This window comes from Strix uralensis, chromosome 3 (assembly GCF_047716275.1).
Source record: "Strix uralensis isolate ZFMK-TIS-50842 chromosome 3, bStrUra1, whole genome shotgun sequence".
Taxonomy (NCBI): Eukaryota; Metazoa; Chordata; class Aves; order Strigiformes; family Strigidae; genus Strix; species Strix uralensis.
Genome location: NC_133974.1, coordinates 132,375,420 through 132,389,644, shown reverse-complemented (window position 1 = coordinate 132,389,644; position 14,225 = coordinate 132,375,420). Strand labels below are relative to the sequence as shown.

The window sequence follows — 14,225 nt, the reverse complement described above, 5'->3', positions numbered from 1 at the left end:
GATAGATAATGTTTTAAATGGGTTTTCATTTTATATATTTTTTTAAAAAAACTGAATTAGGTATCACAGAATACTGTAGGAAAACCAAACCTTGCAGCTCCATGTGTTTTTACTGTTTTCTATTTGATCTTCACTCGAATCATCTGAGTCTGGGTAAAGATCACTGTAACTTCCCTAAAGATAAACAAGAATAATGCATTGTAAAAACAGTTAAATAATTAAAATACTATAAAATAACTCATCAATATATACTTTGGTTCAGGGAGAAAAACATATTCTGTGCAAGAAACTTGATTACCGTAGATTCACGTCTTATTCTCCTGTTGGGCTTTCCCAAAGCTTCAATAATTTCCAGAGCATACAAAAGTTTATGGGCACTTTTTATTCGCAGAAGATCCTTCCAGCTAAAGCCATCATTACCCTTAAAACATAAAAAAGACAGAAGACAATTAACACAATTATATGTAATGCTGACCTATCTAAAAAAATGCAAGGAGAGGATTTTTAAAGTGACATGGACAAATTATTTTCTTTTTAATTTCATCTATTAGCTAAAATCAGACAATTTCAGCGTATTTCTGTACATGAGTAACAAACTGAATAACGTGCATTCAGTAACGAAATTTGACTAAACCTCCAACATTATTATAAGCTAAGGTACACAGAATTTTAAAGCAGAGGAAGCCAAATGTTATACTCTAAATCGTAACTTCCACCAAAATTTTGATGCATGTGTCCATAAAGAATAGTAATATCTAAAAACTGATAATATATAATTTCAACAACTTTAAAAGAGGCAAAAGTTTCATCTATAGGCCAAGAAAACAACTAGGTAAGTACCCATGTTCTGAACTTGCAGAAGAGAGTATAAAAGAATTACTATCACAACAATAGTAATGTTAAAGAAGATGAAGAAACTGCTGTTTTAGTTCAAGCCAAAAGACTGTAGCAATTAGTATTGACTATCCTTTTCATTTATTAAATAATTTTTAAAAGAAAATATAAAATCAAACTTCGGGAACTAAGCTGACATCTCTGTTTAGTTTAATTTAATAAGAATTATTAGGTTTGTTTATAAGGTTTACTTGGGTCTCAGCATACTTAACACATTTACTATTTAACATTCCAATTTGGGGAAGACTCAACTAAAACACTAGACACTAAAACATCCACGTATAATAGAGATAAACGTGTAAAATAAGCATTCTTTGTTCACCTGCTCATCTGAAATATTCTGGAATGCCTGCAACATATTAGGGCACGTTGGCAGAAGCATTAACAGTTCCCAGACACGTCTGGATAAGTTTTCTGCATGGAGATGGAGTTCTTCACACCTTGCACTCTGACAAACCATAGAACAACCATTCTTATTGTGAATTTCATTGTGAAAGTAAGATTGCAAAGTCCAAAAATTTATTTATTCTTCATGAAGATGCTGTTTCCTATCTAATGTAAATCCATAAACAGAACATGATAGTTGAAGTCTCACTGAGCCCCCAAGAAACTAAGACACATTATCTTTTCAGCGTATCACATATTTTGAAATATTTGAGTGTAAACAGAACATAAACTACTGGTTTGAATATACTAGTGGTTATTTAATTTCCCACAAGCTAACGATGGCATATAAGACATAAAGCTTGAGTTTTTTGCAATAAAACCGTTACAAATCTTTCTTCAAGCCAATTCCTATTATAGTGACCACATCTATTTAAATGATCAATATTCTTTCTTAAGAACTACGTTTTTATAGCTTCTACAATATTTAGAACATTTAAAATATATCAGAACAATGTTGTTAAGAAAATCAGAAAAAACACGATAATGATTATACCATACATGAAATATGAATATACAAACAACAAGCAAGTCTAGCAACTGGAGGGGGAAGGACCGAGCGAGCAGCTGCATGGTGCTCGGTTGCCCTCTGGGCTCAAACCACGACAAATACACAAGAAATAGGCTAGATAGGAAAAATAGATCCAATTAAATAAGACTTAAATGTAATTATTCTAATAAAATTATTCTAAATTACCTCACTATCTTCCATAGCCACTTCTCCAGATGGAGGCTTAAAAGAGGCAAGCATCTCTAACAAATCAAAAAGGGTGGTAAGATGAGGTTCTTGCAGGAGTAAAAGCATTGGAATGTTGTCCTTCTGAGGAGGAGGTAGGCAGGATGCTGGAAGCTGAACACCTTCACCTTTACGTTCTCTCCTTGGTGCGCCCAGGGATACAAACACCATCTAGAAACAGAGAGAAACGACAAGGAGGAGAGAGACAAATTTAAAAATGAATATGCTAAACCATGGTACGTTTTCAACAGGATCATAATTAAGAAATTAAAAATACATCGATATCTTTGTTGTCAAATCTTTACTGAGCAGCATTTTGAACAACTGCCATAATTAAAGCTTGGCTTTGCTTTCACTTAAGGCATTCATGGTGTACTTGCATACATTGCTGTTACAGTAGACAGTCGTGTTTCCTTGTACCTCATCCCTTATTTTGCCATTCAGACTGAGGAGACTCTAGTACTGGTCTGACTTCTCAGTACATTAATGAAACAGCACAACTAATCCAGAGGAAAAATGAAACAAATTGGCTCAAAGGGCCAGAGGACTGCTAGCAAGGACGTAGCAGCACAAATAGCAGTGTGGTTGGAAAAGCAGACATTTGTTATACTGGCATAAGCCATTCTCAGATGAACTGTTCCTACTGACGAGTTATCACCTCCATGTATTGATCACACCCAGCTACTGCTCCTCCAAATTCTGCAAACATAAGAATTCATCTGATTGCTGAATCTGAATTAATCTGAAATTCTGTAAAACAATCTATATTAGTAAGAACAAAATTATTTCAAAAACTGGTGTTACTTTTGAATTAACCCAATGTATTTAGCAAAAAGAACCAACGAACCATCAAAGACACAGTCCAACAGATCATCTGATCTGGAACTGCAGGAGTCAAGACAGACTAACTGCTACAATTGCTAACAGCCAGCAACGGCGCATGTAAGCACATGAGCCAGTAATAATCCTTCTAAAAGGATGTTAGCAGATCCCTAAAGGTGTGCAGTATGAGCTTTCCTTTAGAAAGGAAGAATGTATGTGAAGATCTGCTAGCACGTTTTGTTACAGTCCCACCTCCCCTTCCACCAACAGTCGTGATGCCATTCGCACTTATACAAATCACATCAGGCTTTTCCACACTGTTGACAGATGGGCATTAAAAAAATACTTCAGATTTAACCTGTGAAAGGAGAGAGCTAGTCACTGCTACTATGGAATTAGTAAGTGTTCAACAATTCAGACAGAATGTGGGTATTTGATTCTGTTTTCACTGGTCTCTTGTTTTCTTCGATGAATGAAAAAACATGAAATTTTTCTTTTATTCCTAGAATTTTCACATCTGCTAACATCACTAGAGTTAGGCTTTTAAAATTATTAATTATTTTGAAGACTGACAGCAGCAAGGACAAACAGCATCAGTTTGAGCTTGCTGGAGGCATGTATTGGATAGCATGAAACAACCAGTTTCAGAAAACTACAGGATACTCCTGAAGAAAAGTATACCTTCCACCACCACGACATATATCAGCTGGAGAAGACAAAAGCCACATATCAAACAATCTTTTTCAGTGACTGCTATCTATATGCTAGTAATACCTGCATATCCTTAAAACCCAATTCATGAAGCGTTTTTTCATCATAATCAGTTGTCAGTTCATGCCCAGATGAAATCATTCTCACAGGTCCCATGAGGCCACCTAGGGTAAAAACAAATTTCAGTACATTTCTGGAATCGTAGTTTCATTTTCTAATGAAAGTGCTAAGACTTAGTTTTAATAATATACCCTTCAGTAGCAATTAAAACGAGGAAAAAACTTAATGCAATTTCCTTACAAAAAAGTAGTTATTACCTTAAACTAAATTTATGCATGTATTCAGAAATAATCTTTTCAATAACAGTTCACCCAACCTTGCAGTGAAAAGTGTTCACAATACAGATTAAAATATGCCTTCCATATTCTGTAGAAAATTATGCTATGCAGAGAAGGATAATGGAAAATGATTGTGATCATCAACAAAGTCCCTCCGTACCGCACACCTGTGATAAAGTCAGCGAAGGCAAAGAAGCAATGATTAATCTTGCTTAAATGTAAGCTGAAACTGAAGGTGTCATACACTTCAGAAAGGAAGAACTGAGAACACCCTTCAAAGAATTCTCAGCATTGAACAAGAAATCTGAATAATCAAAAGATTAAGAATTTCACTTCATTTGGTGCAGACAGTCAAGCAGTAACCAAGAATTACAATGCACAATGACTTTATACTTGAGAGTACTCATACAGTTCTAACCACCAATTCTGGTGCACAAAGATATTTGTCACGGATTGAAATTTGCTACACATTCCAGCCACTGTTCTTGTAAGTACCGCTCTTCTCAACACTAGGCCCTGATCCCCCATACCAGTGAAGAGCAGCCTTACATTGCCGCTGTACTTCACCACGGGGATTTCAATGAGGCTTCTTCAGAAAATCATATTTTTTTGAACCTCTTGCAGAAATCCTGGGAAGTACTCAGAGTTCTGTAACCTGAAAATGCTTCGAAACAGTCTATTACCTCGCTATAGGAACACAGTACTCAAAGACACGGGTTAAAACAAAACCAAAAAAACCCCCTATGTATACACATCGAACTTAAACTTCATTCTTTCACTGCCATCAAGACATGCACAGTGTAGTGCACACGCCGTCAGCCTGCTGCTTCTGGTAAATACTGAAAGCCCATCATCTGCGGTCTGCAGCCACACAGTCTCTGCTGATGTATGTGCACAGTAAATCCAGGTGATGCTTTCCAAAACCAGCTGAGATACACACCCAAGTGCTGGTATTTCCAAACTAGAGCAGTCCAGTGAGATGTACACACAGTAACTTTGATGGGACTGCCAGATAAATGAAGGTATCGGGCAAATACAGATGATCCTCAAATTCTTCCCACACAAAATTTCTAAGATGTTCTTGGGAAAAACTGGATAGACAGCAGCCCTCCAAAGACATCTGTCAATTACCAATAAAACCATGGAAGTTTTATATGGAGTTGGGAATAATCTCACATATCTATCACTGTTCCCCCATCCTCCTCAGCTGGCTGCTTTGAAACTTATCAGTGCAGTCAGACAAAATAATTTCAAAGAGATGGAGGCAGGTCAACACATCACCCAGAAAAATAATACAGAAACCTACCACTCCCTGCACTTCAGTAAACTTGTAACAGATTTCAGATGAAAGAATACAAAAAACAACTTGAGTGAGAAGCAAATGCAATTCACACTTCTCTGAGCAATGCAGATTTCAAATGAGCAAGAGATGTTACAAAAGGTATTGGGACCTCAGAAGAATTATGTGGTAAATGTCTGGTAAACGGGAAAAAAAAATATTAAGGTTATTGTAGTGAAAGAAAATAAAAAGGAACATTCAATAAATGTGAATGCATCTACTACTTAGAGATACATTCCCCAAGTTCTGGGGCTGGTGGGCATTATTGGATATTCCCTTGACAGAAGCATTATGGTAAAATCATCAGAAATGTATCTGTAACTAATAAATGCTTTGAGGTTCTTTCAGCCCATCTCAGAACCTGCAGCTTCATTTTCCAAAATAACAGTTACCTCACTTCCATAACAATCTGTTTAACATTAATTTTCAGTGTCTTCATCTTCTTAAACTAAATTTCCTTTTAAGACCACAGGTGTTAGGTGGGAGATGTACACAGTCGTGAAAAGGCAAACAGGAGTGCTGAAGGAGGCCAACAGCATAAGAAAGTGCCAGTCACAGAAAGCAACAGATCAAACCCATAAAAAGAAGTTAAAAAAAAACCCCTGCAAGTTTGTAATTCCAAGAGCCAAAAGTTGATACAAATATTCTGTTATCTCTACCTATTTAGTGAAATTGAAATCCCACCTGAGAAAACAACTAAAAACCGATTAAGGACAATGAGATTTAGCTCTATCAGGAAAAGGCAAGAGAAAAACTTGTCCTGTGATATCACGAGCTTTTATTTTTTACGGGAATTTGATAAACTCTGCTCAGATTTCTAGCTCAGCTGATGAAATAATTGCCATTTCACATTCCTAATCAGGAACTGCTTTTTGTTGTAGATTAACTAATACAGGTATGTTAAAATGGACATAGTAAAAGGTCACTGAGACACGAGGTGTGCACTATGTACTTTACAATACATGGCCCCTGTGATACAGAATGACCCAAGTGTAAACAGTCAATACACTGAACCATAATTCACAGAGATCTTTTGTGACCAACCCAATGTTATTAGAAAGTCCTTCCTTTTTTAACCTATACAAAACAGTCCCCAAAATAGGCTACAGATGAGTAAAACTACAGGTTTTAACCACAAGTCTCAGTTTCAGTACTATCTTCTCAAAATTAGCAGTTGAAAAGTCAAAATCATGTGACTAGATTATTCCAAACACATGGTGGTATGCAGAGAACAATGCAGACACACCTTCAGGAGTTTGGTTAATAAGAAATTTAGCCTATTACAGGACTTTATACATCTATCAGCCAACACAGGTATCAATTACAAGACAAAGCACTTAGAGTCATTAATACAGGTTTTAAACCTAGGAAAGCACACTGGGTTTATGAATCAACAGATACAAATTTCATGATTCTCCATTTTCCCATAGTTATGGTATGTTAATAATTAGTGTAATAAACACAGGAAAAAAAAAGACATCCACAGAAAGCATACAAAATTATGGATATCAGCACAGACACAAAAGACATAGTACATATGTAACATGACTGAACTGCAGCTGCTGTAGGACTGTAATCCTGAATTTTCTGAATCATGTGTTTCCAAAATCCCAGCTAAAACAAAGATAAAAATTTCTGCTATGTGGCTCTACTTGGTGAAATACAAGATAGTTTCGTCACTAAAACAGCTTCCGAAAAGGGGCTGGAAAAGGTTTTCACAAATAAGGTAATTAAGACGTCTAAAATTCAGTCTGGTTTACTGACAGTGTGTCTCATTAAAACATTTTTTTTTAAAAGTTGTTAAACTATGAAAAGAAAGTCAGATTCATGTTTATGCATATCCTAATGGTCAGTCGTGTTGGAAAAAGATGTTCATGGACCGAATTTGTTCCGATCGTGTGCATTACATGCTAACTCTTGCTCATAATGAGAAAGAAAGAAAACAAGAAAACATCGAGAAGATAATTCAGAAAACAGCAACATCTTGAACAGCAATAACTGAGAAAATAGCATCAGTAGGATTTAGAAAATGTCTTCTTCCTAAAGGAGAAAGCAGAGACTTTCATTCACTCAAAGAAACAGATAAAGAAAGGGAATGACAACAGGATGCATATTCTTCACACTGTAAGCAAGCAATGACCATCTCAGGAGCAAGGTGACATACCAAACTAGGAACATCAAAAGAAGATGAATGGTCATCTTTGCTACAGGATGATCATAAATTAAAAAGCAGTTGCAGGAGTAAGGAAAGTCTTACACCTGACTGGAATACAAGTACGTAGGATATAAATTATGAATCTGAATTACAACTTCAAATTCTGAATCAACGGCAGAGCCAGAAACGTATAGATTTCACAAAACACAGAATAAGGTTCTACGTAACAGAATCTCCAAATTACAGAAAACAAAATAATTAATTAAAGCAACAGTGAGAAGAAAAATTATGTGGGGTGAAGTCCATTGAGACTTTGAGCTTGGCTAGATCTAAGGACTTTTGGCAGATCTACATTTTCTTTGCTATTCCAAATAAATGGTAGTGCTTAAGAAACAACACAATTAAACGCAAGGGTCATGCTAACTATCACTACAGCTAGAAGAAAATAAATCATAATGCTTGCTTATTTAGGGTATCTGGGGAAGAAAAAGACCTTAATCTTCTAAGCTCTAAATGGATGAACCCTTGTAAGAGCAAAAACCACAGGTATGAGTACTATAGCTTACCAGGGAAATCCCCTTTGCGGCTGCTTTGGCCAAACTCCTGAAGCTGTGCTTGTTGATTTATCTGCTCCTTCTGCAAATTTTCGTACCAATGGGTGACTTCCGCCCGTAGATCAGCCACCTGATCACTAGGATACATTTCTATAGTCATCTGAAATAAAACAGGTATTTTATTTTTCAAAGCACACAATGGACTTACTGAAGTTTAACAATGTAGGACATACTTGTAAAAGGGCTTTTAACTTACCTTGTCGGGAAGTCCAGCTGGCTGACACACAATTCTTAGCGGTAGTGACTGTTTGTCACTCAGAGCTTTCAAGTGACTGCTGATACCAGTGCCTTCAATCTGCCACTGTCTCAGATGATACGCAAACCTTAAGCAGCAGGTAAAAATATTGAACAAGTATTTTTGTCAAAACCTATTTAACACAAATGTTTGCTAAACCATGAGCGGAAAGGCAAAACTTGCCCATTTATTCACTGTTTGTTTGGTTTTTTTTCAAATTAAGAGGAAAGTTATTGATATTCTCACTATTTTTCAAATAAAACTAAACTTTAAAGAAGTTTCTTTGGTGAGGAATGGGGAAACATGACCCACATCCATACACATTTATACAAGGACAAGGGCCAACTCTGGTAACTGTTTAAACTTTATATATTACCTTTCAGAATTATCCACTACTGTCTTGTCTTTACACAAAGAAAAACAAAGAAACTATCACTTCAATTAATAACAACTCATAACCCAATCATCATTACAGTAAGAGGAACAGAAATAAATTCTTCATCCAAATATATCAATAGAGCTATTTACCTTCTCCTAAAAGCCTCCAGGTGTGTCTTCAGCATTAAGAGTCCTCTTTCAATAATGGTCAGACTTGAATGTGAGTCTTGCTCAAGGTTACTAGAAGCTATCATCAGACTCTCCATACACTTGCTAATAAATTCCTGCTCTTTTTCCAGACCAGTTTTACCTGTAATATCAGTTAAAGTAAACTGTATATACACAGCTTTGAGACTACGCATTTTAATACCAAGAATAAATAGAGGATAATGCTTGATATTCTTTAAAATATTTAAAACCGAAAACAAAAATAAAAATTCATACCATTGATATAGTAAGAGTTGATATACTGGATAGCCGCTCGACTGACATCACCAGACTGTGCTCTTAAAGCAATACCCCAGAACTGGTCCATGCCACACAGCTGTTTTGGCAAAAGCAAAACAAACACAGAAACAAAACACTGCCTCATTATTTTACTGGGAGTGATAGTCTTCTGACCTGAGACACTTTATTTGGCTCTTGATGCAATTACTAAAATATCCCTGTTTTAACTCTGCTTCAGCTCTCACCACTGCACACATCGATTACTATGAAATTCTAACTTTCACAGAAATATTTTCATACTTTGAAGCATGAGGAGAACTGGTTAAAATTCAAGAATGAATTTTCATTTTTGACAAACAGGAATGCTTTTAAATGAAGCCTTAAAACCACAACTATTATTGCTACTGATTGCAAGAATAGGAATATTAAAAATTGCCTCAAATCAATTTACAGATTATCCTACATATCATTTTGTTTTTAAGACAATTTCTTTGTATAAAAAAACTACAGAAGAAAAACTTCTAAAGCACACATATGTAAACTGAGACGCATTTCACAACAGATTTTTAGCCAGAATTAAACATGCCTAATAGAATGTCATCTGAATCTTCTTATTATAAAAGTAAATGTTACAAACCCATCCTTTAAACACAATAGTGGATGCAGTTCAGTCATGCTAAGAATATGATAAACTGCACAACGATATGCAGGCAACCGGTATCACTTTCTTTATGGTTTCCTAGCTCTACCTCTAGACACAAAAGCCACACATGCTCAAAGCAGTCAGGATCATTGGCCTCTTATTTCCATTTCACTGCCCCATATTTGGAACTTTTTGAGTCCTAAGCTGCCAGGGCTCCCCTCAAGGCAGTAATCTGTACAGACCCCACCACTATGGGCTGTGGCATTACTATCTCAAACCAGGAAACAATATTCAAGCCAGTAAGGTCTCAAGAGATACACCGTTGCAGATAGGTAATTTAACTTTCCCCTTCCCTCAGAAAGAAACAAAACATGAGCACAGAATCTAGGCTTACCTCCGAGTTTGAGCCACCATCATATGCACTAGTAGCTAATCGAGCCAAATTACACAAATGCTGGAAGAGGTTTAGGCCAGTCATACTAATAGTTTCAGGTTTTAGTTGTGGCATCTAAATAAAATGAATGCACTTTAGTATGGAAAAAAAAAATTCAGTGATGGAACGGATAGCAATTACAGGGTATATATTTCATTAGCACAGAAAAACATCATTGTTACTAACAATCATAGTCAAATATAGTAGATCAATTAAAATTTATTCTTGCAAAACATCACACTCTGAATTTTATATACAATACAAAAAATCAACTATAAGTGGCTTAAACTTCTTTACCACTGAGCTGGACTGTAACAATGCAGAAGGAACGAAAATTATTATTGTAACATTAGCTGCTTAACTTATCAACAGCAGGACAATTTGTTAGCTTACAAAACTAGACAAAAAACTGTAACCTTGAAAAACAACTAGACTACAAGAATTATTGCACAATCTATCCGTTTTGTAACATCATCTGCTGGAATGGAGGGGACCCTTGCAAAAAGCTCTACTGCTGCATGTTCGTATTTTCAGTGGATGTATTGATGAGATTTGTACACCCCTCCCAAAAAGAGGAAAAAGTAACTTTTTTAGTCAGGTAACCAACGTATATATCGTAAAGGAAAGTGCAGTTTTGGGTGGCTTTTTTTTTCAAATTGAAACGAAGTACTACCTAGCTTCAGATACAATACATAGGCTATTTGCAAAGAAACACTCAAGTAAATATTAGTGTGAAAAGAATTCACACCAATCCATTCCCCTCTCCAAGCAGAGAAAAACCACTGCATGACAAGTGGGGCCCTCACAGACTACTGAAGACATATTTTTCATAAAAACCATTTTAAATATATTAAATAGTGCTGATATGGAAAGGAACAGTTTTACTAGAATTATACGGTTGCAATTAACTCTCGACATACCTTTTCCAAAAAAAGATGCTTATAAGTCTCCATACCCATAGCATGCTGATCTTTACTTCGTACTTGATTTAAGAACCAGTGTAGTGCATCATCGTAACATTCAGAATCTTCTACTAAGCAGTGCCACAATATATCCACTTGTTCTAAACTCAACCCTAAAATTAGGGAAGTATATTTAACTACTCCTTTATAACAGCAAATATATAGCAATATTCTACAAAACCCAAGAATACAAACAGAAAAATCAGAACAGTTTTTGTGAGGACAGAAGTTTTCTGAAACAAAAGAAGAAAAATGCACTGCCTACCAATTAGGAATCATACACTTTTCCCCTTTCAGAGCAGGCAATCAGCTACAGGTTTTGGTCACTAGTGCTGTCAGTTGTTACTAAACCAAGGAGTTAACAATGACCTGGGACCTCATACAAAACTGCAGGTTGTTTCTCAGTTCATTCTCAGTAATTACTGGGCACAACCCAGAGTCCAGCTTTGAGCTGAGTATTGAGACTGTGGCTGAAAATAGTATCTCTGTAACTATTTCATTGCTTCTCCTCTCAAGAGGACAGTAGCTTTATTTTCTTAGCTGGCATATAACCATTTGTGATCTCAACAAATTTCTTTAAAAAGAACATGGCTACCCTATCAACAATAGCAAATACAGTGTTACAAGTTTTTTTTCTCTTGACTACAGATATTCTCATTCCTTCCTGTACTCTAATAACCAGAGGGACAAGCCATGCATTGTATGCCAACTTTGACTACCTATAGAGACTACCCAAGTGACTCCTCCCTTCAATCATTTTAATAAATGACCTCAATATACCATCAGCTCCAAGTCTGTACAGAGCTGATGCTGAAAGCTATTAGTTCACAAGGGCTTAAGAAGAGAATGGCCAAAAGAATTTATGGAAGGGAAAGGCACCAAGAGTTGCTAAAACACAGAAAATTATGTTCAATTTTGAATTCCATCAGCCACATCAAAAGATTTCCATTTTTAACCTTTTAGAGTGAAAAGATTTCAGCACCTGTACAGATCAAGCATCATACAGAATATTACTCTTGCAAAAGTGTAAATGAACTTCTGACAGGCTTAAAATATAAAGAATTACTCCTTTTTGTATCACAACTTACAGTGCACTCCAGTAAAAGATCTCTAGGAAAATTATGGACATGATCCAAAACCCACAAATACAAAATATATCTTCATTTCGGTAATTACTACAATCCCACTATTCAGAAAAACTGAAGCACACAGAACATAAAAATTTGTTTTCACAGAATGGCAATAGAATCTAAACTCCAATGTTGGTTCTGTGTTTTCATCAAAAAATCTTCCTTCTTTTGGAAGAGTATCAGAGATTACTTTAAATTGTCTGCTTAAAGTATCGTATTTACTTAAGCTAACATTGCTTATTAAGAACTATGTGAGCCTTGCTATGAGGTGCTTCTCCGATAAGGTAACCTCAAATACTTACTGAAATGATCTGGTGATCCTAGAGTTGAAAATACACATGTCAGGAATTGAAGACGAACCTGAACTTCTGCACTGTGGCTGTACCTAAAATTTAGATGTGTATAAAAATAGAAGTTTATTTAATAATTTATTGCCATAACTTTTTTTCCCATTCATACATGTGTCTCTTAAAAGCATAAGTAATTTTTTTGTAGTAAGTTTCTTCCTGAACTTCTAGTTCAATATGTAGTCTAGAGTCCAGCTGTACACATTACAGAACCACACCAAACAAATGGAATGACATACTAGTCATTACTAGATAAGGTACTTTTTTGGATGTTTTTTTGAGGGGGTGGGAATGGTTTTTTTTGGCATACGGTCCAATTCAAGTGGATCCTTTTGTCATTAGCACCTTGCAGAATCTGACCTTAATTTTTTCCCTAACTTGTAAAATGCTGGTATTTCTACCCTGAATTTCCAATCCCAGCTGATATTCTTTATAAAAATACTTTCATAATTTACATAAAAATATTAACTTTGTTTCTATTTATAAGGTAGAAGCTTAATGGTCAAAGGATCATAACAATGTATCATTTTGCCTGCATCTAAGGCAATTCACCAAACTCCTAAACAGCTTTTGAAGTAATTTCTCACTAGAGCAATGTCCAATACAAATGAGAACGATGAAGTAAACATTTGACCCATAAATAGCAACATTTTTCAGTTGTGGATGCTCATATTTACAGATTGACTTTGACATCTGTCAAAACATGAATAGTCTATTCCTCCAGGACTGGGAAGCTAGAAATTGTATCGCTTGTGTATATACACCTAATTTTAATCATACAGATTGGAAAGTATGGATGAATATGTTAAACAGAAAAAAACTACTGCAAAGGTTAACGATAACAGATTTTAAAAAGAAAACATTTGAATAGTTTTATGATATGAAATCACTTTAAACTGATTTGAATACATAAAATCCTCATGTTTTATTTGTAAACAAATATTCAACATGTCTAACAAAAATGACATGAGTGTTGGGTTTTTTTAAGGAAAAGGAAGCTATTTAAAATGTTACAGTTTTTACAGACCTTTGTCTCCCTAAGCATGTAATGTCCCTATAGAAAGTATTTATTTACAAAAACACATCAGAAGCACCCGAAGAGAAGCCGAAAAGAAACGTTTAAAAACATAAAATATCACTCAAAGTCAGTTGTGTACTTACAATGCATGTTTATGTCGTCCTTCCCTGACTGCCTGAATGTAGTGTACCAAATTATCAAAGAAAAGTTTCATCATATTAAGTTCCTTTTCTGCCCACCTGTGTCAATTTAAAGGGCAGAAAGTATTATGGTTTGCTTAAAAAGATCAGAAAAGCTACAGAAATTAGACAGGTATTACAGGAAAATTGCATACACCTAAAACCAAAGTAAACATTCAATATTCCTTCTGAATATGAATTCAAGAGTATTTTCCAGCACAGTATTCTCTTCTTCCTTGTCATCCATAAGGCTCCACAATGTTGTTATTTTCAGGCATAGGACTGACAGAACACTCCCTTTTGAGACCATGAAAACTGTTCCTAAAGGCCCTAATTCAGAAAAAGTCTAAGCCAAAACTCAGAACTGGACATATATTTAAATGTCATGTCAAAAAAGCCA

At 35.5% G+C, this 14,225-nt stretch overlaps 1 protein-coding gene across 16 annotated transcripts in view; it reads right to left on the bottom strand.

Moving 5' to 3' along the window:
- Positions 1 to 14,225, bottom strand: part of USP34 (ubiquitin specific peptidase 34) — a 145,979-nt gene that overhangs the window by 64,629 nt on the left and 67,125 nt on the right. For all 16 annotated transcript variants that reach the window (XM_074864438.1, XM_074864439.1, XM_074864441.1 and 13 more), the window contains 13 exons: positions 13,790 to 13,885; positions 12,584 to 12,666; positions 11,110 to 11,264; positions 10,151 to 10,264; positions 9,111 to 9,210; positions 8,817 to 8,976; positions 8,250 to 8,376; positions 8,006 to 8,153; positions 3,671 to 3,771; positions 2,036 to 2,245; positions 1,217 to 1,342; positions 299 to 421; positions 91 to 174 (listed from right to left, as the gene is read on the bottom strand). In XM_074864438.1, coding sequence (XP_074720539.1) covers positions 91 to 174; positions 299 to 421; positions 1,217 to 1,342; positions 2,036 to 2,245; positions 3,671 to 3,771; positions 8,006 to 8,153; positions 8,250 to 8,376; positions 8,817 to 8,976; positions 9,111 to 9,210; positions 10,151 to 10,264; positions 11,110 to 11,264; positions 12,584 to 12,666; positions 13,790 to 13,885 — 1,627 coding nt within the window. The remainder of the gene's footprint in view (positions 1 to 90; positions 175 to 298; positions 422 to 1,216; positions 1,343 to 2,035; positions 2,246 to 3,670; positions 3,772 to 8,005; positions 8,154 to 8,249; positions 8,377 to 8,816; positions 8,977 to 9,110; positions 9,211 to 10,150; positions 10,265 to 11,109; positions 11,265 to 12,583; positions 12,667 to 13,789; positions 13,886 to 14,225) is intronic.